At 37.7% G+C, this 24,449-nt stretch overlaps 1 protein-coding gene and 1 non-coding gene across 2 annotated transcripts; both read left to right on the forward strand.

The window, feature by feature from the left end:
- The first annotated feature begins 7,352 nt into the window (after positions 1-7,352).
- On the forward strand, positions 7,353-7,458 carry LOC132619050 (small nucleolar RNA R71). The gene has a single exon (XR_009574488.1). It is a non-coding gene; the product is annotated as a small nucleolar RNA R71 (small nucleolar RNA).
- A 2,863-nt stretch (positions 7,459-10,321) lies between these two features.
- Positions 10,322-22,833, forward strand: LOC132616880 (probable LRR receptor-like serine/threonine-protein kinase At3g47570). The gene is made up of 4 exons (XM_060331642.1): positions 10,322-10,786; positions 10,886-10,972; positions 19,335-22,341; positions 22,487-22,833. Exons 1-4 carry the CDS (start codon positions 10,322-10,324, stop codon positions 22,831-22,833), a joined length of 3,906 nt encoding a protein of 1,301 aa, XP_060187625.1.
- The last annotated feature ends 1,616 nt before the right edge of the window (positions 22,834-24,449 follow it).

Here is a 24,449-nt window from a genome sequence, read left to right on the forward strand (position 1 = left end):
AAAATCTGTAAAAAAAGAAAAATCTGAAAAAAAAAAAGGTTGAAAATCGAATCTTGTTAAAGAAAATCTGATTGGAAGTTGCTTGTTTGGAGTTGCTGCTTGTTGCTTGGTTGGAGTTGTTTAAGCACTAATTCTTTGAGTTGATTTGGGGAGAAAATTAAACTCAATTGCTAGGAATTTGGAGAAAGCTATGAAGAATACCAAGTGGGTTTCTTTAAATTCTTGATTGTTTGATCAAATTAATGGATGGACTTTGTTCTACTTGGTGTTAGAAAGCTTCCTTTCACATTTGGGTTTGTTTGGATCAGATTTGAGGAAGTTGGTGTGATTTTTTTTTAAAGCAATTTTCAAAGAACATCTTGAAGGAATGTAACCAATTTTCCATCCCATTTAAAATCTAGACTTTCCAGGTTGTTTTTCTCATCATTTTCCTGTTAATTCTAGCTAGTTTACTTAAGTATTAGTTCATACTCATTGTTAAACTAGTTCTTTTGTGTGCTTTATTTTCATTTCGTGCTAATTTTTTTTTGGTGCTTTTCTCTTTTATTTCCGTTGTCAATTTCTTGGCTCAAGTCCGACTTTGCTCACTTGTCCGTTCTTGTTTAAAGATTAATTCCACTCCATCCCGAAGACAGAAAGGCTTATTGTGAAGACTTGGATACTAGTTTGAAGGCAACTTTGAGTTTCACCTTTTGAGTGGGAAAAGACTTGAGTGAGTGAGATCAAAAGAGAGAATTAAAAGTCAATATTCAAGAGTGATACACGAGTGATTGAGTGACATACAAATTGAGTGAAACACTAAGAGGGTGACTTGGTGATGCCTTGATTTGCTAACTTGTTTGCTCATTTTGTAGGTATGACTAATAGTGATGAATATACCGTTAATCCAAGAGGTGAGTTAACTCTTAACGATATTGCGGGGCTTATACAAACTCTTTCTACACAATATAGAGAGTTGAGTGGAAGAATGGGAGTCATGGATGAATGGTTTGAAAGTTTGCAACAAAGTGTGCAAAACAATGATGTGAGAGCAAATCCTTTGGTTGGTGGAACTATTCCATACCAACAAGGAGTTGGGACTCGCATGTCACCATCTTCTTGATCTACTCCTTTAGATCCTCGCGTTCAACAAATGATTTATGCTCAACAGACTAGTATGCAAAGAGAAATTTCATTTCAAGGTTATCCATCCCAATCACAATCCCCATATCAAATACTACCATAATCTTCACATGTACCAGCTGTGGATGAGCTGAGATACCATTGAAAATCAGTCGCCGTTCTTCAAATATTTTCCGCGGCAGCTGTCCCCCAGTTTCTGTCTAGGCCATCCATTGGTCATACAATTTCTTTGACCCTTTGACCGAGAATCGAAGTTTTTCTTCCTCCAGCCGTTTGGTCCTGACGGCCAGTTTACGCCTCTTTGGCGGCGTACCATCATCCGGATCACTACCATCACTAGGCCCTGCTGAGTCACTCTCCGGATCTGTTTGGGTGGCTGCCCCCCTTCTTGATGCTTCCGCGTCAGAATCCTCCTCTTCAGACTGGGAGGCTTACGACGCAGACTTGGACGGGGTCATAGGTGGGGGCTGTGATGGCCTTGCCGATGTGCCTTGTGTGGGGGACCCCTGACCTTTTGTGGCGGTATAACCTCTACGCACTCGGATCCTGATTATTCCCCTTCCGAGTTGGAGGGTTCATCTATCAACCTCGAATCCGAGCGCGCTTTCTTTCTTGGGCCGGTGCTTTTGGCCCCCGCTTTCTTTGCGTTCCTTTTCTGACCCATTACTTTTTATGATGACCCAAAAGATCACAATCAGCACAGACTTGGAGCACACACTTCAATCACAACCAACTTTAAACCTAGGGTAGAGAGATACGAATTTTGGTAGAGAGTGGGTTTGTTTTTGGGTGTGAGTTGTGTATTTTTGGCTTTTAGAAGAATGGAAGATGATGGGTTATGGTGGGTTATGGTGGGAATGGATTATGGTTTTAGAAGAATGGAAGAAACATGGAAGATGGTGGGTTGTAGAACACGGATCGTTACTGAAGGGAAATTTAAAGGAGGGAGAAATTTATGGGGTGAGGTGCTCTGCCTTTTGATTTAAATCGCGATGTGCTACTTTTTTTTTTTACTTTCTAAATACAGTCCGTAAAGTGATTTACGGTCCGTATTTAGAGATGTTGATGTGGGTAGTACATTGTATTGTCTCATGATAGTTTACGATTAGGTTTACGGACCGTATTATGAAATACGGTCCGTCCTTCATGGTCATAAACTGGCATGTTCATTACAGTGCTTCTATTTTGTGACATTGTTAAATACGCCCTGGTTTACGAACTGTATTGTGGAATACGGTCCGTAAACTGCAGGCCTATTTTGCAATATTACGAGACAATTTCTTACAACTCAACTTACCTGCTTATCAACAATATTTTCTGCAATATATACCTGCACCAAAACAGCCATTACCCTATATGTAATAAAAAAACAAACTAAAAAAATAAACATTACACTTGGGTTGCCTCCCAAGAAGCGCTTGATTTAACGTCGCGGCACGACAGTGGTGACCATTCACTCCTTATCTTGGTACACCAGATCATTGTTCGTTCCCAGGTGCTTCAACCTGTAGCGATCGACAATCCTATCCTCCGAAACCATTCCGTGATAGTGCTTCAATCTCTGCCCATTCACCTTAAATGTCCGAGTACCATTTTCGGACTTTAACTCAATTGCTCCGTGGGGTGAGCACCTACCACCTCAAATAGACCAGACTAGCTTGATTTAAGCTTACCAGGCAGCAACTTCAACCGAAAGTTAAACAGCAATACAGGATCACCCTTGTAGAACTCTCGCTTCAGGATCTTCTTGTCATGGTATTGCTTCATCCTTTCTTTATAAAGTGCTGCACTCTCATATGCCTGGTACCGAAATTCATCCATCTCATTTAGTTGAAACAACCTGAGCTTGGTTGCTTCCTCCCAATCCATATTCAGTTTCTTCAGCGCCCATATAGACTTGTGCTCAAGTTCAACCGGCAAGTGACAAGCTTTTCCGAATACAAGCTTGAAGGGTGAAGTCCCAATCGGAGTCTTGAAAGCAGTACGGTATGCCCATCAATCCCGCGAAAGCTCTATTACAAAAGTGGGATCTACCATCGCTGATTATAGCCCTCGGAGTACCAAAACGAGTAAATATGTTCTTCTTGAGGAAACCCATAACACTATTGGCCTCATTATTAAGTAAAGCCACCGCTTCTACCCATTTTGACACATAGTCCACAGCAACCAAGATGTATTTCATGCCACCCGAACTCACAAAGGGTCCCATAAAGTCAATCCCCTAGACATCGAACACTTCTACCTCCATAACAAAATCCATAGACATCTCTTGCCTTTTGCCGATATTCCCTTGCCTCTGACATTGATCACATGACCGCACCAATAGATTAGCATCATGAAAAATAGTCGGCCAGTAATAGCCGCACTCAAGTACCTTAGCCGCAGTCCGGTTTCCACTATGATGACCCCCAACAGGAGAGTCATGGCACGCCTTTAGAATTGCCATCACTTCACTTTCCGGAACACAACGCCGAATGATGTTGTCAGCGCATGTTCAGAACAAATAAGGCTCGTCCCAATAGTAATGCCGAGCATCCCGCAAGAATTTCTTCTTTTGGTAGGCTTTGATATATTCTGGAACTATGCCTGTTACCAAAAAATTGGCAATGTTAGCATACCACGGTGCCACCTCATTTGACACAGCCAACACCCTTTCATCCGGAAAAACATCATCTATATCAAGCTCATCAGAAGGTCTCCCAGCCTGTTCAAGCCTAGAGAGATGGTCACCAACCTGATTTTCAATGCCCTTGCGGTCCTTCACCTCAAAATCAAACTCTTGCAGCAATAGCACCCATATGATCAGTCGCGGCTTTGCTTCCTTCTTTGCCATGAGGTATCTCATGGATGCATGATCAGTGTAAACTACTACTTTGGACCCCAACAAGTAGGCCCGAAATTTCTCAAAAGCAAACACAATGGAAAACAGCTCTTGCTCCGTCACTGTGTAATTCATCTGGGCAGCATTCAGTGTTCTGCTCACATAATAGATTGGGTGCGTAATTTTATTGTGCCTCTGCCCAAGCACAACACCTATTCCAAAACCACTAGCATCACACATCAGTTCAAATGGCAGGAACCAGTCAGGAGCAACAATAATAGGGGTCGTAGTGAGACGCTCTTTTAACTCCTCAAATGCCTTCTGGCACTTATCATCAAACACAAATTTAGCCTCTTTTTCAAGAAGCTTGCATATTGGGTTAGCAATCTTGGACAAATCTTTGATGAAGCGCCCGTAGAACCCAGCATGTCCCAAGAAACTTCGGACACCTTTGACTGAGATAGGTGGAGGAAGTTTTGCAATCACATCAATTTTTGCTTGATCGACCTCGATTCCCTTTTCAGAGATTTTGTGACCGAGGACGATTCCTTCCTTAACCATAAAATGGCACTTCTCCCAGTTTAGCACCAGATTGGTCTCCTCACACCTTTTTAGCACTTGACCCAGATGGCCAAGTCAATCTTCAAATGAATCACCCACCACAGAAAAGTCATCCATGAACACCTCCAAGAAGTTCTCTACAGAAGATTGGCATCATGCACCTTTGAAAAGTGGCTGGTGCATTACACAAACCAAAAGGCATCCGGCTGAATGCAAACATCCCATAAGGACAAGTAAAACCGGTCTTCTCCTGATCTTCTAGAGCAATGTTGATCTGATTGTATCCCGAATAACCATCAAGGAAGCAATAGTAGGAACGCCCCGCTAGCCTATCAAGTATCTGATCAATGAAGGGCATAGGGAAGTGGTCCTTGCAAGTGGTTGTGTTGAGCTTGCGATAGTCCAGGCAAACTCTCCATCCGGTGACAATTCTGGTCGAGATCAACTCATTTTTTGCATTCGGCACAACAGTGGTGCCGCCCTTCTTAGGAACACATTGGACTGGGCTTACCCATTTACTATCATCAATTGGGTAAACCACGTCCGCATCCAGCCATTTGATGATCTCTTTCTTGACGACCTCTTGCATATTCTCGTTCAGTCGCCTCTGATGCTCTACACTCGGTTTGCTACCCTCCTCCAACTGAATTTTATGCTCACAGATCCCAGATGGAATAGCTCGAATGTCTACTATTGTCCAACCAATAGCACGCCTATACTCCCTCAATACCTCCAAAAGCTGAAAAATCTGCTCCTCAATCAATAGGGCTGAAACAATCACAGGTAATGTATTGTCTGGACTAAGGAACTCATATTTCAGATGTGATGGGAGCTGCTTAAGCTCCAACTTAGGTGGCTCAATGAGCGAAGGCTTTGCTGGAGGAGTTGTTCTATTTTCCAGATCAAGATTCAGCCTCTTTGGGTGGTATGTCTATGAGCCCAACCTAACAAGTGAATTAACTGTCTCCACATAGCCTTCCATGTCTTCAGCATCGAAATTCATAAGAATACCAGCTAAAGCCTCACCCAAACTTTCTTCTTCCATCTTAAACTCCACTGCTTCATCAACAACATCAAATGAATCAATTACCGAAATACTCTCGTAAGCACTTCGTAACTTCATCCCTTTGCTAGCCTGAAAAGTCACTTCTTCATTGTTGACTCGGAACTTGATGTCATTTTTCTCCGAATCCATCAGAGCCCTCCCTGTAGCAAGGAAAGGTCTCCCCGGAATGATAGGAATGTCCTGATCAACAGCACAGTCAAGAATCATAAAATCAGCGGGCAACATAAAATCACCAACCCGCACAATTACATCATCAACCACCCCAACAGGTCTTTTGATAGACATATCAACCATCTGCAATCTCATTGTAGTCGGCCTTGGCATCCCCAAACCTGATTGTTTATATATAGCAAGGGGAATCAAATTTATACTCGCCCCATTATCACACAAAGCACAAGAAAAATCATGGTGCCCAATAGAACAAGGAATAGTGAACGCCCCAGGATCTCCCATTTTCTGCACAGTTGTAGTTGAAATGATGGAACTCACAGTGTGCGTCAAACTCACGGTTTCATGTTGCACCGTTTTCTTCTTGGTCAGCAAATCCTTCAAATATTTCGCAAAACCGGGCATCTCCTTGACAACTTCCAAGAAGGGAAAATTCAGAGATAACTGCTTCAGCTGATCATAAAACTTCTCGAACTTAGCATCTTTCTCTTCTTTACCAACCTCTGAGGAAAAGGAGGTTTAGATGTGAAAATCTGCGTCAAAGGGCGGAGAGCCCCTTTTACAGCCTGCTTGCTTGTGTTTTCAGCTTCCTTCACCATCTCTGGAATATCAGCAACCTTCTTGTTAGTAGGATTCTTATCAGCAATAATGGGTGCTTCAGACTTCACCTCATCCTCTTCGTCTATCTGCTCAAGATCAATCACCTTCTCAGCAGCCCCCTGGAGTGTCTTACCACTCCTAGTAGTGATGGAAAACACACGGTCTACACCGCCTCCCCCATTCTTGGGATTTGGAATAGTGTCACTCGGAAGTCCTCCCTTTTTAGGAGGGTGCTGCTCTCTAGAAATATCCCTCATCTGCGACTCAAGCTTCTAAATAGCTGCTGTATGGGAACCCACTGTTTCTGTCAGCCCAGATAAAGTCCTTTTAGACTTAGATTGATTTGCCAAAATCTTCTCAAGCATTGCTTCAACCTTCGAACTACCTTGCTCTGTTAACTGCCCTTTCGGTGGTATATAAGGATTGGAACTCTTGTTCCCAAAATTGTTGTTGTTGTAGCTCCCTTGGTTCGCACCACTATAATTAGTATTGTAGTTCCCAGAGTTGTTGTAAGCACCTTGACCTTGTTGAGGTCTCCATTGATTCTGATTCTGATAGCCACCTTGGTAATTCTGTCTTTGGTAACCCCCTTGAGAGTTATTGACATAATTAGCATCTTCAACCTGCATAGGTGGCCCCTCATGGAATGTACCATTTTGAGCATGGTACATCCCTTTTGGCAAAACTGTATCATCCTCACAAACATTTACCTTCTTGATTTGGGATTCATCAAACTTCTTCGTCAGTAAGGAAATATTTGTTGCAAGTTATGCCAAAGTTTGTTGGGTGTCTTGATTCTCCTTCACTATATTCTGGATCATAGCACTACCATACAGTACCACATCAGCATTGTTTGAGTGCCAAGCCTGATTATGAGTCGTCAGCTTGTTAAGTATGGTGGTCACTCGTCGAAAGGTCTTGTTCATAAAACAACCATCAGCTGCATTATTAGCTACTGATTGTGTCACTGGATCTAACCCTCGATAGAACTTCTCCATTAATATATGTTCCGGAAAACCATGATTCGGGCTCTTCTGCAAATACTCTTTGAATCTCTCCCAGGCTTCATATAGTTTTTCCCTCGGTCGCTGCTTGAATTCATATATTTTGTCACGAATCTCAGCCTTCTTGCTAGGGGGGTACCACTTTGTGAGAAAAGCAGCTACCATCTCTGCCCATGAAGTAATCGAATTTCGGGGCAGCTTCTCGAATCATGTTCTTGCCTCTCCAGCTAAGGAATATTTGAATAACGACAACCAAATATCATCTTGTGGAACATTGTTCTGGATGTGATTATCACACACATTCACAAAATTCTGCAAATGACGTTGAGGGTCATTCTCGGTAGAGTTCTGAAAGTATCCCTCAAGTTTCAACAGCTGGTATAGAGATGAGTCAATTTTCACAGTAGCAGCTCCAACTCGAGGTTGAAAAATAGGAGATGCATAGTCCTTCTCTGGAACAAGTTCAGCAAAAAAAATCTCATCATCAAATTCATTCACCTGATTGTTCAACCGATTCCCCTGGTTACCAGCACGTTGATTTTGCTGATTTTGATTCATGTTCACCCGGTTTACACAGAGTAGCAAACAAGGTGTGATGGAATAAGCAAAAGACTTTAATCAAAGCAAACACTATTTAGTAATTTCAAAATTGTATGCCCCGGCAACGGCGCCAAAATTTGATACGCTCAAATTACACCTATTAATGGTATAACGCGGACGTTGTCAAATATAGTAACCCAACATGGTTGGGGTCGAATCCCACAGGGAATATGGTGTAAAAAGGTTACTAAAGTCGTAGGATGCTAAGTTCTAGGTCTAATGTCTTAATCCGATGATTTTGGTAAAAGTTGGTTTTTCTATAATTAATTGCTATCTATTGCTTTGGTGGTAATTTATGATAAAAGAAACTAAGGTTGTGTCCCCGCTAGATAGGGTGTATGATCATGGGTATTGATCTTGATATACTTCTAATGGATCATTGTATGAATGCACTTAATCTCTATGTGAATCTCTACTATTTCCCAATAAATAAAGATTATGTCTTTCTATGATTTTTCCAAATATAAGAAAGTAACCATGAAGAATGATTAATCATGCCGATTAAAATTCTTCTTATTCCTAAGTGAATTTATTAAACAAAGTTTAAAGCTTTGAGTCCTTGTTAGTTATTCTTACCAACCCTAATTATTTTTCCAAATAAATCAAGGTTTATGGCTTTTAATCAATGTTTGCAACCATTAATTATGAATGAAGAATGAAGAATAACTAAACCCTAATAATTCATTATGTGTATATCAATCACAAACTCAATCACAAAACACCCATCATTGGGTTCACAACCCTAGTAAGGGAATTTAGCTACTCATGACAAAGAACAAGAAATAAAAAATTGAAGAATTCATAATTGCTTACTTTGGAAGAAAAGATGAATTGATAATACTTGAATTGATGTTTGAATCTTCAAAAACTAGAGAGTATTTAATGTTCTAAGTCAAGAGACAAAAATATAATAACTGTTGTCTATTAAAAACCCGACAATGACTATTTATAGGTTTTGAAAACATAAAAGTTACAGATTTGCACTTTGGTCCCGTCATTACGAAATACGGTCCGTAAAATGAAATACAGACCGTAAATCAGTTACTACCCAGTCGTCCTTCCAGTTGTGAGAAAATTCCATCTTTTGAAATACGGACCGTAAAGTGGTTTACGGCCCGTAAACTGCCTGGTCGTCTTTCAACTTCCAAAACTCAAGACTTTCTGCCAATTGCTCGAATGGTTAAATATGTGTTGAAATATGGACCGTAAACTGAAATACGGTCCGTAAACTGAGCTCGTAAATCATCATGTTCTCAGCCTACCTTTCTATTCTTTTTATTCTTTAATACGACCATGGAATACGGACCGTAAACTGAGTTTACGACTTGGTTCTGCACTTTCAACTGTTTTCATGCCAAATATGTTCTGTCACCCGAAAACACTAAAAACCACGTAAAATCACATAGACTTGCTTAAAAACAAGTAAAACTTATAGCAGAAAAGCATCGATTTGTGGCGTAAAATCACGCCACATCAGTATGATACTTGGATAGACTTGGTTATTTTGGATATGGTGGACTTTGATATTATTTTGGGCATGGACTGGTTATCTCCCTATCATGCTATTTTAGACTGTCATGCCAAGACAGTCACGTTGTCCATGCCAGGTATTCCGCGGTTAGAGTGGAAGGGTACTCCTAGTCCAACACATAAGAAGATCATATCATTTCTTCGGGCAAAAACGTTAGTGGATAAGGGGTGTTTAGCATATTTGGGTCATATTCGGGATACTAGTGTGGATACTCCTTCCCTAGAGTCAGTGCCAGTTGTTTGTGACTTCTCAGAGGTTTTCCTTACAGATTTGCCTGGTATGCCGCCTGATTGAGATACTAACTTTTGCATTGACTTGGAGCCAGGCACCCGACCAATTTCTATTCCACCATATCGTATGGCTCCGGCAGAGTTGAGAGAGTTGAAGGAGCAGTTGGAAGACTTGTTAAGCAAAGGATTTATTAGACCCAGTATTTCTCTTGGGGTGCTCCCGTTCTGTTCGTGAAGAAGAAAGATGGTACCATACGGATGTGTATCGATTATCGGCAATTAAACAAGGTTACAATCAGAAATAAGTATCCAATACACCGCATTGATGACTTATTTGACCAACTTCAGGGTGCGTCGATCCTTTCTAAGATTGATTTAAGATCAGGCTATCATCAGTTGAAGATTCAAGCGGAGGATGTTCCGAAGACCGCTTTCAGGACCCGTTATGGTCATTATGAGTTCTTGGTGATGTCTTTCGGGCTTACTAATGCCCCTGCAGCCTTCATGGATTTGATGAATGGGATCTTCAAGCCTCACTTAGATTCATTTATGATCGTATTTATTGATGACATCCTGGTGTACTCTCGGAGTAAGGATGATCATGAGAAGCATCTGAGGATGGTGCTTGGCCTGTTGAAGGAGAAGAAATTGTATGCCAAGTTTTCCAGGTGTGACTTCTGGCTCAGTTCCATAGCATTTTTGGGACATATTGTGTCCAAGGATGGGATTATGGTTGATCCCAAGAAGATTGAGGCGATTAGAGATTGGGCCAGGCCTACTTCAGTGACTGAGATTCAGAGCTTTGTAGGCCTTGCGAGTTATTATCACCGATTTGTGAAGGAATTTTCATCTATTGCTTCCCATTTGACTAGGTTGATTCAAAAGAATGTGCCTTTCCAGTGGTCTGATGAGTGTGAGGAGAGCTTTCAAAAGCTCAAGGCTTTATTAACTTCAGCCCCCATTTTGGGTTTACCTGTGGAGGGAAAGGACTTTACTGTTTATTGTGATACTTCTCGAATTGGCTTGGGTTTTGTGCCGATCCAAGAGGGTAGGGTGATCATGTATGCTTCGAGACAGTTGAAGGTTCACGAGAAGAACTACCCCACTCATGACTTGGAGTTGGCAGCAGTAGTCTTCGCTTTGAAGATTTGGAGGCATTACTTATATGGAGTTCATTGTAAGGTCTTCACAGATCATCGCAGCCTTCAGCATGTGTTTAATCAGAGAGATCTGAACCCGAGGCATCGTAGATGGATGGAGTTGCTCAAGGTATGCTGGGGGCCTTGTCCCGGTAGTCAGTCAGTATTTCCTAATTCAGTAGAGGCTTCATAAATTACAGTCGGTCAGATGTTTTTCAGTATTTTGTTGGATTATTGAGTTAGCCCCTTTGGCTACCACTTATTCAGTATTGCAGACTTTTAATATTACTTCCGCACAAATATATTTCAGACAGTTATACTCAGATGATTGGCATGTGTTATTTATATTTTGATGCCCATATACCATATGTTGATTCAGTCAGTCAGTTGGTTCGCTCGGTCATATGTAGAAAGGTACCGAGTGCCGTGTTACGCCCAGGCCATGGTTCGGGGCGTGACACAACCCTTCCCCGAACCCTGCTAATGTAGGATCCCTCCCCCCCCCCCCCCCTTCCCCCTCCCTCCTTTTAAAAAAATTGATTGTGTGTATGCTGGTTAGGTGAAAAAGGCATATTATATGAGGAAAATTGACCAACTTTTCTTATATTTTGTGGAAAACCCAAATTGAGTCCACTGTCAAGTCAATTGGACATGTTCTTTTTTCCTAACCAAATAGGAATTTTCTTTCTTTTTTAATAATGCAACTTGACTGACCTGTGATGTATTCTTCATGTCTAAGACACTACATAAAAGGTTGTTAAAATCGCAACAATTTAACTTTATTAGTAGTAACTTTCGAAAACAATATACTTCCTCTGTCCCAAATTATGTGATAATCTTTCCTTTTTTAGTTTGTGTAGAAAAGAATGTCATCGTTCTATTATTAGAAATAATTAAACTTTAAATTTCCTCTTTTATCCTTAATGAAATGATTTATAACCACACAAATTTCTAAAGTAAATTGACCAACTTTTCTTATATTTTGTGGAAAAACCCAAATTGAGTCCACCGTCAAGTCAATTGGACATGTTCTTTTTTCCTAACCAAATAGAAATTTTCTTTCTTTTTTAATAATGCAACTTGACTGACCTGTGATTGTAACGATCCATTTGGTCGTTTAGCACTTTTGGAATCATTTTCGCTAAATACACTTTCGTACTTTTAAAAGGTATTTTTGACTTGCGAGAGTGGGTGGCACGGTAATTTAATTGATGGGTAATTTTCGGAATGTATTTACTTAAAGTGTGTGAATAGTCTAGTCATAGGAATTTTATTTGCACTTACATGAGATATAAGTTGGTGAATAGTGTAATTTGCTAAGTGGGTCAATTTTTGCCTTATACATACTGGTCGAGTAAAAAGATTATTTTGGACAATGATTTTAGTTGGGGAGTACTAGGACAAGCCCATAATTAATTTAAAACCATATAATACATGGCCTATAAATAGGAGTAAATATATTGGAGTAGGGTTGCCATATTAAAAGGTAGCATCAAAAGTTCCAAGCAGATAGTTTCGAACACAGAAGTTACCGTCAACTGAAGCCTCGGATTTACAAAAATTTCAGGTTAGAACATGGAATTTATTTCGTCATACTAGTAGTCGTTTGGTAGGAGGATAGAATGGGCTGGATTATTAATCCAATGAGATTGGAATTAATCTTATATTTGGTTGGTGGGATAGCTTTTTTGATATCCCATACAATCTCATGTAGATGGGATAAAAGGTGGGATTAGTAATCCCACATAAAGGGTGGGATTAGTAATCCCATCTAATCCCATCTACATGGGATAACTTATCCTCTTACCAAACGACCCCTTATAGTTATAGTTACGTAGAGAGGGGGTGAATTCAAGTCACAAATTGTCATTGTTTGTGTATTGTTCTCGTTCCTGTCCATGTCCGTGTATTAGTATAAATAAAACAAAAGGCGAGGAATTAATTTATTAGTCAAATAAGGACATCCACGTGGGGGAGAAATCATTGTCCATGAACATTTTTCTTCTTTTTTTATTTCATCTTTTGTTGTAGAAAGTTGGCAGCCATGACTTGATTTTAGTCAAAGTAAGGACATTCCAATGTGGGGCTATCACTAGGTAGTAATGATAATACTAAGGGGTCGTTTGGTTTAAGGACTCATTAGTCCTGGGATTATAATCCCGGGACTAATTTATCCCATCTATTGGATTATTTAATACCATCTAAAAGATGGTATAAAATAATCCCAGTATAAATTTATCCCAGCACTAATTTATACCTTATACCAAACATGGTAAAAATTAGTGCTGCGATAACCCACCTTATACCTTAAACCAAACGACCACTAATGGTTAAATTGTTTCTGCAAATTTGCTACGGAATTGAAGTTACAATTTTGTAACTTAGGCTACAGTTATAGGAATTTCCTTTCCACATATTATCATGATTGCACTTCAATTCTAATACATAAGGTATATGTAATTGAATATTTTGGTATTGAATTATATGAATACCTTCATAATCATGGTATTTGAATTGCTAAAAGTTAGATTTTTGTCCGAAGTTAAGATATTGGAGTAATTAAAGGTTTCGAGTCCTAGTCCTAAAAAAGGGGAATTAATGATTTGAGAGTCCATTTAGGGATGAAATTGACCAATTTTAAAAATATATGATCCTTAGATAATGGGTGAAATTATTTTACAATAAAATTCCAATCTTGTCCTAGTGGGCCCAAGGCCACTTTTTGGGGTGCGTTTTTGGGTTTCGAATATAAATATAGCAATATAGGTGTCCTTAGATTCGTATTCTAACGTAGATCGCATATTTTATAGATTTTGATCGTTCAGAGGCTCTACGCAAAGGGAAAGCATTAGTTTGATTGTTCGTGGCACCCGCTCGGCATTGAGGTAGGTTACGGTCTACTTTAGTTAGAGTCTGATTAGAGAACCGTATGTAGTTATAGAAAGTGACGGGGATAGCATATAGGCCTTGGGGCATGAAGTGGAGGTGGATTCCAATTAGGTTGGCTCTGTCAGCTGTTATGTGGGCTTGTCGCCATATGTGTTATTTTCTGTGATTATCACCTGTTTGTATCTGTGTCACATACTAGCTCACTCATCATATTAAAAGGTATGGTAACATCAATATGACTTGTATTTGTTGATTGTATATTAGTGATATTGTTGAGACTTATATCATGCATGACATGTCTTTCATATTATTCTTGTGATGATGGTGAGCTAAGTGATTGAGAGACTCCGAGGTTTTTTGCTGGAGATTGAGAGTGACAGAGAGACTCCGAGGTCTTTGCCGGAGATTGAGAGTGATTGAAAGCCTCCGAGGTTTCTGCCGGAGAGCACGAGTGGTACATGGAATTCGCGGGTCCCCCGTGGGTCATGGCTCGAGGAACTGCCCTTAGCATGTGTGTACGAGAGTGGAGTGAGAGAGGTGATTGTTGCATTGCATTGCATTCATTCGCTCATACATTTGACTGATCATTTGGTGAACTATATCTATCTTGATTGATTTCATGATTCCTTTATACTTTACTCGTATATGATACGTGACCATACATGTTTGCTCTATGTGCTACTTTTTACTTTTCACTTCTTCATGCGTTACCTAATCATTGTCGGCCTATGATACTTACCAGTACTAGTGTTGTACTGATACTATTCTTGCTGCACTTTTGTTGAGTGCAGAGCACGATCCAGGCCCCAGTTCTACACCCCGTGGCTGATCCGTGAGGGTGACATCTTTCAGTCATTCAGGGTGAGCTACTTGGTCATCTGTGGCCCCTGACGGACCTTCTTTATTTATTTCTGTTTTTCTATTCGACAGACAATATGTAGCCTTCGGGTATTTTCAGACTTGTATTCCGGACTGTGTTTTGCGCTATTGTACCCTTTGACAAGATTTGGGGATGTCGTGACATTTCTAGTGATGATAAGTATTTAAGACTTGATAACTTCTGCTTCTTTTATTTTCCACTTATTTAGCTTGTTACTGGGAATGTGGTTCACCAACTCGGGGGATAGTGTAGGTGCCACCACGACTCGTGAATTGGGTCGTGACAGTGATGTATTCCTCATGTGCAATACACGGCATAAAAGGTTGTTAAAATCACAACCATTTAACTTTATTTGTAGTAACTTTCGAAAAAACTATACTTCCTCTGTCCCAATTTATGTGACAATCTTTCTTTTTTTGGTTTATGTAGAAAAGAATGTCATCATTCTATAATCAGAAATAATTAAACTTTAAATTTTCTCTTTTACTCTTAATGAAATGATTTATAGCCACACAAATTTGCAAAGTAAATTGACCGACTTTTCTTATATTTTGTGGAAAACCCCAAATTGAGTCCACCGTCAAGTCAATTGGACATGTTCTTTTTTCCTAACCAAATAGGAATTTTCTTTCTTTTTTAATAATGCAACTTGACTGACCTGTGATGTATTCCTCCTAATACACTACATAAAAGGTTTTTAAAATCACAACCATTTAACTTTATTAGTAGTAACTTTCGAAAACAATATACTTCCTCTGTCCCAAATTATGTGATAATCTTTCCTTTATTAGTTTGTGTAGAAAAGAATGTCATCGTTCTATAATCAGAAATAATTAAACTTTAAATTTCCTCCTTTAACCTTAATGAAATGATTTATAGCCACACAAATTTCCAAAGTAAATTGACCAACTTTTCTTATATTTTGTGGAAAACCCCAAATTGAGTCCACTGTCAAGTCAATTGGACGTGTTCTTTTTTCCTAACCAAATAGGAATTTTCTTTCTTTTTTAATAATGCAACTTGACTGACCTGTGATTGTAACGACCCATTTGGTCGTTTAGAACTTTTGGAATCATTTTCGCTAAATACACGTTTGTACTTTTAAAAGGTATTTTTGACTTGCGGGAGTGGGTGGCACGGCGATTTAATTGATGGGTAATTTTCAGAACTTATTTACTTAAAGTGTGTGAATAGTCTAGTCATAGGAATTTTATTTGCACTTACATGAGATATAAGTTGGTGAATAGTGTAATTTGCTAAGTGGGTCAATTTTTGCCTTATACAGACTGGTCGAGTAAAAAGATTATTTTGGACAATGATTTTAGTTGGGGAGTAATAGGACAAGCCCATAAATAATTTAAAACCCTATAATACATGGCCCATAAATAGGAGTAAATATATTAGGTAGCATCAAACGTTCTAAGCAGAAAGTTTCAGGCATAGAAGTTGCCGTCAACTGAAGCCTCGGATCTACAAATATTTCAGGTTAGAACATGGAATTAATTTCGTCATATTATTACAATTATAATTACGTGGAGAGGGGGTGAATTCAAGTCACAAATTGTCACTGTTTGTGTACTGTTCTCGTTCCTGTGCATGTCCGTGTATTAGTATAAATAAAACAAAAGGTGAGGAATTAATTTGTTAGTCAAATAAGGACATCCACGTGGGGGAGAAATCATTGTCCATGAACATTTTTCTTCTTTTTTTATTTCATCTTTTGTTGTAGAAAGTTGGCAGTTGATTTTAGTCAAAGTAAGGACATTCCAATGTGGGGCTATCACTAGATAATAATAATGGGGCTATCACTAGGTAGTAATGATAATACTAATGGTTAAATGGTTTCTGCAAATTTGCTCCGGAATTGAAGTTACAGTTTTGTAAGTTAGGCTACATTTATAGGAATTTCCTTTCCACGTATTATCATGATTGCACTTCAATTCTAAAACATAGGATATCTGTAATTGAATATTTTGGTATTGAATTATATGAATACCTTCAGAATCATGGTATTTGAATTGTGAAAAGTTTGATTTTTGTCCGAAGTTAAGATATTGGAGTAATTAAAGGTTTCGAGTCCTAGTCCTAAAAAAGGGGAATTAATGATTTGAGAGTCCATTTAGGGATGAAATTGACCAATTTTAAAAATATATGATCCTTAGATAATGGGTGAAATTATTTTACAATAAAATTCCAATCTTGTCCTTGTGGGCCCAAGGCCACTTTTTGGGGTGCGTTTTTGGGTTTCGAATATAAATATAGCAATATAGGTGTCCTTAGATTCGTATTCTAACGTAGATCGCATATTTTATAGATTTTGATCGTTCAGAGGCTCTACGCAAAGGGAAAGCATTAGTTTGATTGTTCGTGGCACCCGCTCGGCATTGAGGTAGGTTACGGTGTATTTTAGTTAGAGTCTGATTAGAGAACCGTATGTAGTTATAGAAAGTGACGGGGATAGCATATAGGCCTTGGGGCATGAAGTGGAGGTGGATTCCAATTAGGTTGGCTCTGTCAGCTGTTATGTGGGCTTGTCGCCATATGTGTTATTTTCTGTGATTATCACCTGTTTGTATCTGTGTCACATACTAGCTCACTCATCATATTAAAAGGAATGGTAACATCAATATGACTTGTATTTGTTGATTGTATATTAGTGATATTGTTGAGACTTATATCATGCATGACATGCCTTTCATATTATTCTTGTGATGATGGTGAGCTAAGTGATTGAGAGACTCCGAGGTTTTTTGCTGGAGATTGAGAGTGACAGAGAGACTCCGAGGTCTTTGCCGGAGATTGAGAGTGATTGAAAGCCTCCGAGGTTTCTGCCGGAGAGCACGAGTGGTACATGGAATTCGCGGGTCCCCCGTGGGTCATGGCTCGAGGCACTGCCCTTAGCATGTGTGTACGAGAGTGGAGTGAGAGAGGTGACTGTTGCATTGCATTGAATTCATTCGCTCATACATTTGACTGATCATTTGGTGAACTATATCTGTCTTGGTTCATTTCATGATTCCTTTATACTTTACTCGTATATGATACGTGACCATACCTGTGATCTATGTGCTACTTGTTACTTTTCACTTCTTCATGCGTTACCTAATCATTGTCGGCCTATGATACTTACTGGTACTACTGTTGTACTGATACTACTCTTGCTACACTTTTGTTGAGTGCAGAGCACGATCCAGGATCCAGTTCTACACCCCGTGGCTGATACGCGAGGGTGACATATTTCAGTCATTCAGGGTGAGCTACTTGGTCATTTGTGGCCCCTGACGGACCTTCTTTATTTATTTCTGTTTTTGTATTCGACAGACAATATGTAGTCTTCGGGTATTTTCAGACTTGTATTCCGGACTGTGTTTAGCGCTCTTGTACCCTTTGACCAAATTTGGGGATGTCGTGACATTTCTAGTGATGATAAGTATTTAAGACTTGATAATTTCTTCTTCTTTTATTTTCCGCTTATTTAGCTTGTTACTGGGAATGTGGTTCACCTACTCGAGGGGATAGTGTCGGTGCCACCACGAGTCGTGAATTGGGTCGTGATAGTGATGTATTCCTTATGTGTAATACACTACATAAAAGGTTGTTAAAATCACAACCATTTAACTTTATTTGTAGTAACTTTCGAAAAAACTATATTCCTCTGTCCCAATTTATGTGATAATCTTTCTTTTTTTGGTTAATGTAGAAACGAATGTCATCATTCTATAATTCGAAATAATTAAACTTTAAATTTCCTCTTTTACCCTTAATGAAATAATTTATAGCCACACAAATTTTTAAAGTAAATTGACCAACTTTTCTTATATTTTGTGGAAAAACCCAATTTGAGTCCACTGTCAAGTTAATTGGGCATGTTCTTTTTTCCTAACCAAATAGGAATTTTCTTTCTTTTTTAATAATGCAACTTGACTAATCTGTGATGTATTCCTCATGTGTAATACACTACATAAAAGGTTGCTAAAATCACAACCATTTAACTTTATTAGTTGTAACTTTCGAAAACAATATACTTCCTCTGTCCCAATTTATGTTATAATCTTTCCTTTTTAGTTTGTGTAGAAAAGAATGTCATCGGTTCTATAATTAGAAATAATTAAACTTTAAATTTATTCTTTTACTCTTAATGAAATGATTTATAGTCATACAAATTTCTAAAGTCTTTTTTTCTTTCTTAAACTTTGTGTCAAGCCAAAAGGTGTCACATAAATTGGAACGGAGGGAGTAGTATTTTTTTTTCTTTTGTATACTAAAGAAATAGTTTAACTTTAAACATTAAATTTTACCTTTAAAAGAAACTTTTATAGTCCTACATTTGTTATCACATGCTTAAATTTCGTGTCGAGTCGAGTCACACAATGTCATATAAATTGGAACTTATGGAGTACATTTTTCTGCTAATACAAGACTATAGCTTTTCTCCTTTTTGTGAAGTAATTCAACTAAAGTCAAGCAGACATTCATTTTTATTTCCAATATGCTTTCCTCCTCAATTAATTAGACCGGGCTCCCCTAATGATAGAACATATATCCTTTTCCATTTTTCTTGACTCTTTTTTTCCCCTGGTATATTGGTGCTATATAAAGGAGTAACTTTGGAAACTACTCAGATCAAGTTTAATATAAATCCCTTCAAAGCAGTGTGTTTCCAGTGCATAGTAACAACATGGAGAAATACATTTTACTATTGATACATCTCTTTCTGGTCCAGTATTTTTCATTTTCTTTATCCGCTACTTCCTCAAATGAAACAGACCTACAAGCTCTACTAGCTTTACAAAATTTTATTACAAGTCCTAGTCATTTTTTGGCCAAGAACTGGACCAAGAATACTTCTTTTTGCTCTTGGTTTGGTGTCACTTGCAGTACAAAAAGGCAAAGAGTTGTGGCCTTGGCTCTTCCAAATTTGCAACTTCAAGGCATAATTTCGCCGTCTTTGGCCAATTTGTCCTTTCTTAGAGAGCTTAATCTTGGGAACAATAGTTTCCATGGCGGCATCCCTTATGGCATTGGCCACTTGCCTCGCTTGCGAGTGATTGATATTCAGAACAATCAGCTAGAAGGAAGTATTCCGACAACTCTATTTCAACACCAAAGAGTTCAAAATATTTCATTGGCTTACAATAAACTCAGTGGTGAAATGTGGAAAGGGCCATGGTATGTACCGGAACTCAGATTCTTAAATCTCAAGAACAATAGCCTCATGGGTATAATTCCTCCTTCCGTTGGAAATGCCACAAAATTGCTGAATTTTGATTTGTCTAGGAACAGAGTCAGCGGCAGCGTTCCAAAGGCGATCGGTAATCTGAGCCAACTTACTAAGTTGTACTTGTACAATAATCAATTTATAGGTTCTATTCCTGCAGCACTGTTTAATATCTCGTCGCTTCTTGTCGCATCTCTTACAAACAATAGCCTTTCTGGTCCTCTCTTACTTGATGAAGGGAATATTGTGTCAAATCTAGAGTTCTTAGGTATATCTTGGAATCAAATTTCTGGTCAAATTCCTTCCAACATATGCCAACTCACAAAGCTCAATGTTTTGTCCATATCTTTCAACAATATAACTGGAGAAATACACAAAAATATTGGTTGTTTATCCAAGCTCGAAGAGCTCTATATTGGTGATAATCTAATAAAAGGAACTATTCCCACTTCATTGGGAAATATTTCCACTCTGCGATATCTTTATGGTGAAAGAAATCGCTTGGAGGGGCCAATTCCTCCAGAATTAGGGAAGCTATCAAATTTGACGAAAATTATTTTTGAGTACAATAAACTTAATGGTCAAATTCCAAAGACTATTTTCAATATTTCTTCTTTGGAAATTATTGGTTTAAGTTTCAACAACCTTTCCGGGAGAATTCCACCCACTACAGGTCTTCATGTTCCTAACCTTTGGGAACTTCTTTTGGGAGAAAATCAGATCAAAGGGGAAATTCCATTGTTCATAACAAATGCTTCCAAGCTTGAGTTACTGGATCTAGCAGGGAACTTTCTCACAGGAACTATTCCTACTAATTTGGGAAATCTTCGTAAGCTGCGTGGACTGTTGCTACATACCAATCAACTTACAATTGAACCAAGAGAGCATGAGTTGTCATTCTTGAATTCTTTGGCGAACTGTAGGATGCTGAAATATCTACAAGTGGGTTTAAATCCGTTGAATGGTGTTTTGCCCAATTCAATTGGGAATCTTTCATCTACTATTGAATTCTTTGAAATAACATATGCACACATCAATGGCCTCATTCCCACAAGTATAGGCAATATGAGTAGTCTAATGAGCCTAGCCTTTCAAGAAAACAATTTGACAGGGAGTATTCCTTCTGAGATTGGTAAGCTTAAACAACTCCAAGGGTTATATCTATATAACAACAAATTGCAGGGACATATTCCAGAGGTGGTATGCCATTTATCTAATTTGGTTAAATTAACTCTAGGTCATAATGAACTCTTTGGGTTAATTCCAACATGTATAAGAAATCTTAGCATGCTACAACTGCTTCATTTGGGTTCTAATAAATTTTCATCAAAATTTCCCTTGAGCCTTTGGAAAATGATAGGTCTTCTCTTTCTAAACGTGTCACGAAATTCTATAGAGGGAGAAGTTCCATCAGATATTGGAGAACTGAAATTCATAGTAGATTTAGATCTTTCCGCTAATCACTTTTCAGGAATGATACCAAGTAATTTGGGGCACCTCCAAAACCTGAAGTCTCTTATGCTATCCAACAATTCATTTTCAGGCCCAATACCATTATCCTTTTCCAACTTGATAAGCTTGGAATTCATGGATTTGTCTTTAAATGACTTGTCAGGTACTATTCCTAAGTCATTGGAAAAGCTCTCATACCTTAAAAGCATCAATGTCTCATTTAATATTTTAGAAGGTGAAATACCCAGTAGTGGTGTGTTTGCAAATTCCACTCTGGAATCATTTCTTGGGAACAAAAATCTATGTGGAATGCACATACTGGAGCTTCCTGCTTGTTCTATCACTAATCCTGGACAACAATCAAAGTTTAAGGAGCTTCTGCTAAAAATTGTTACTCCAGTGGTTATTTCATCCTTTCTACTACTCTTGTTGGTCTCAATTTGGATAATGAAACGAAAGAAGAAAGGAAAGTCCAAAGATGTTGAAAAGGTTCCGGAGATCAAGACTTATCAATTGATTTCTTATCATGAGATTCAACGAGCAACAACTAATTTTGATCGATCAAATTTAATTGGTGTGGGAAGCTCTGGCTCTGTGTACAAAGGAACATTATCTAGTGGAACTGTGGTGGCTATAAAGGTTCTGGATTTGCAAAGTGAGCAAGTATGCAAGAGGTTTGATACTGAATGTGAAGTGATGAGAAATGTTAGGCACATAAATCTTGTCCCTGTGATTACTACTTGTTCTAGTGACTATATAAGAGCCTTTGTTCTGCAATATATGGCCAACGGAAGTCTTGAGAATTGGTTGTACAAAGAAGAGTCCTACTTGAACCTCCTTCAAAGAGTCACCATAATGCTTGATGTGGCTGTGGCAATTGAATATCTACATCATGGTCATGTCACTCCAATAGTTCATTGCGACCTAAAGCCAGCCAACGTTCTTTTGGATGAAGATATGGTGGCTCATGTGGGTGATTTTGGAATCTCTAAAATTTTGGCTGTAAGCAAGTCCATGGCACATACCGAGACATTGGGCACTCTTGGTTACATTGCACCAGGTATAAAATAATCTACTCTCCTTGATTTTCTCTTATCATAATTAAGCCTCTACAAATTCTTGAAGTAAAACAACAAGTCTTTATTTGTACAAGATTATTGTTATTTTCAATTTAGTAACCTTTGTTCATTTGATTCTTTTCTAAGAATATGGCTCGGAGGGAATAGTGTCGACTCCTGGTGATGTTTATAGTTACGGCATCATGTTGATGGAGGTTTTGGCCAAAAGAAGGCCAACAGATGAAGAGATATGCAATGAAAATTTTGACTTGAGGAAATGGATAACACAAGCATTTCCAAGAACTATGATGGAAGTTGTGGATGCTAATATTTTTCACGAGGAAGAAAAAATCACTTCCAAAAGTGAATTTTGCATAGCCTCCATGATAGAATTGGCTTTGGATTGCACAAATGAAAAGCCCGAATCAAGGATAACCATGAAAGATGTAGTCAAGAGGTTTAGCAAAATTAAGAAAATATTTTTGGAAATGTAGAAGTTATCTCTTTCGGTGGTGTGCTTTTTGACCTGCAATTTAATATGTTGCTTTTCTTTTACATGGTTTCTTTAGTCATGTAATGTTTGTACTTCAAGAGTGTTGTTGTTCCTTGTTTTGTGATTTCACATTTGAGTGGTTTAATTTGAACCTATTTACTTTTTGAGTAAGTATTGAGTGCCTGAATAAATCAGGATTAAATCATCATATTATACTAAAAGTGAGAAGCTCCCATCTTCAAAGTCATTTTACCATTTTCCCCTTTACTAAATCAAAAACTAACTAAATATTTAATCAAATCATATTATTTTGATCACATAAAGGCTGAATTAGATCATCCCATCCCATAGCACTTTAATTATTTATACTTAATTGCTCCAAAAACGTTATTCACAGCCTCTAGAGAGTCTAGCAGCCACTTTGGGGGGATAGTATTTATGAAGATTAAAACATTAATCACTATTAATGGGATTTAAATGAAATCCTTATAAATTCTAAATAATTGCTATACTGAATTGTAAACAGTTACTACGGAAATAGAATTATAGCAGCTTATGGATAAATTACTCATAATTAAAACATTAATAGTGTAAAGGGATTTAATGAAATCCTATTAAATACTAAGTGATATTAATAAACAATTACTACTAGGAAAGAAGAATTATAGCAGCTGAAGGCTTTTAGAGCCTGTTTGGAAAGTCACCTGGTAATTGGAATTGGTGTAATTACTACCCTAGTAATTACACAGCATTGTAATTACTACGACCTGTTTGTTTGTCATAATGTAATTACAGTGTAATTACAAGCGTGTTGTTTGGTTGCACAAGTTTAATTACACAGTTAGTTTAATTTAAAAATAAAATTTAATTATAAAAAATTTAAAATTAATATTTAAAATATTTGTGCCTTTATAAATGATATTAAATTAGTTATTTAATAATAAATTGTTTATTGAAAATATGTTAATTAATAATCATATATTTGTAACTAATATTGTAAAAAATAATTGATATATAATTTTAAAATTAATAATATTTTAATTTTAATTGATTATAAAACTTAAAAGCAAACCTTTTTTGTGAGAATATCATGGGATTGGATGTTTGACAAAAAAAGAATATTTATAAATATAATGTCATAACACTATTCAAATATTTGACAATAATTCTATTAACTGTAAGTGAAAAATAAACAACATACAATGTGAAAATAACAAGTCAATAGTACTAAAGCAAATATTGTTAAAATTGAAAATATAACCTAAATTCAAAATCCAAAAGAATTTTTTTTAACATAATACTCTTATGTCAAATTGCAACGTTACTTAAGTAAGTTTCAATGTAACATAAGTAAATACTCCTATAATTCAAAAGAAAGGTAAAATATAAGTCCATAATCTCATTCACAACGAAATTCTACTTTAAGAGCGTCACTTATTATATGCCAAATTTCTTAATGACTCATTCTTTCTAATATTAAGAGATGTAGTTTAAAAAATTAGAACATTAACACGGTTAATGAATAAAACAAAAACTAAAAAAAAAATATGAGCAATTACATGGAACCACAAGAAGTAAAGGTAGGGAATGAGAAGAAAGGAAATGAAATATAAATTC

The sequence above is a fragment of the Lycium barbarum genome, chromosome 1 (assembly GCF_019175385.1).
Source record: "Lycium barbarum isolate Lr01 chromosome 1, ASM1917538v2, whole genome shotgun sequence".
Classification (NCBI taxonomy): domain Eukaryota; kingdom Viridiplantae; phylum Streptophyta; class Magnoliopsida; order Solanales; family Solanaceae; genus Lycium; species Lycium barbarum.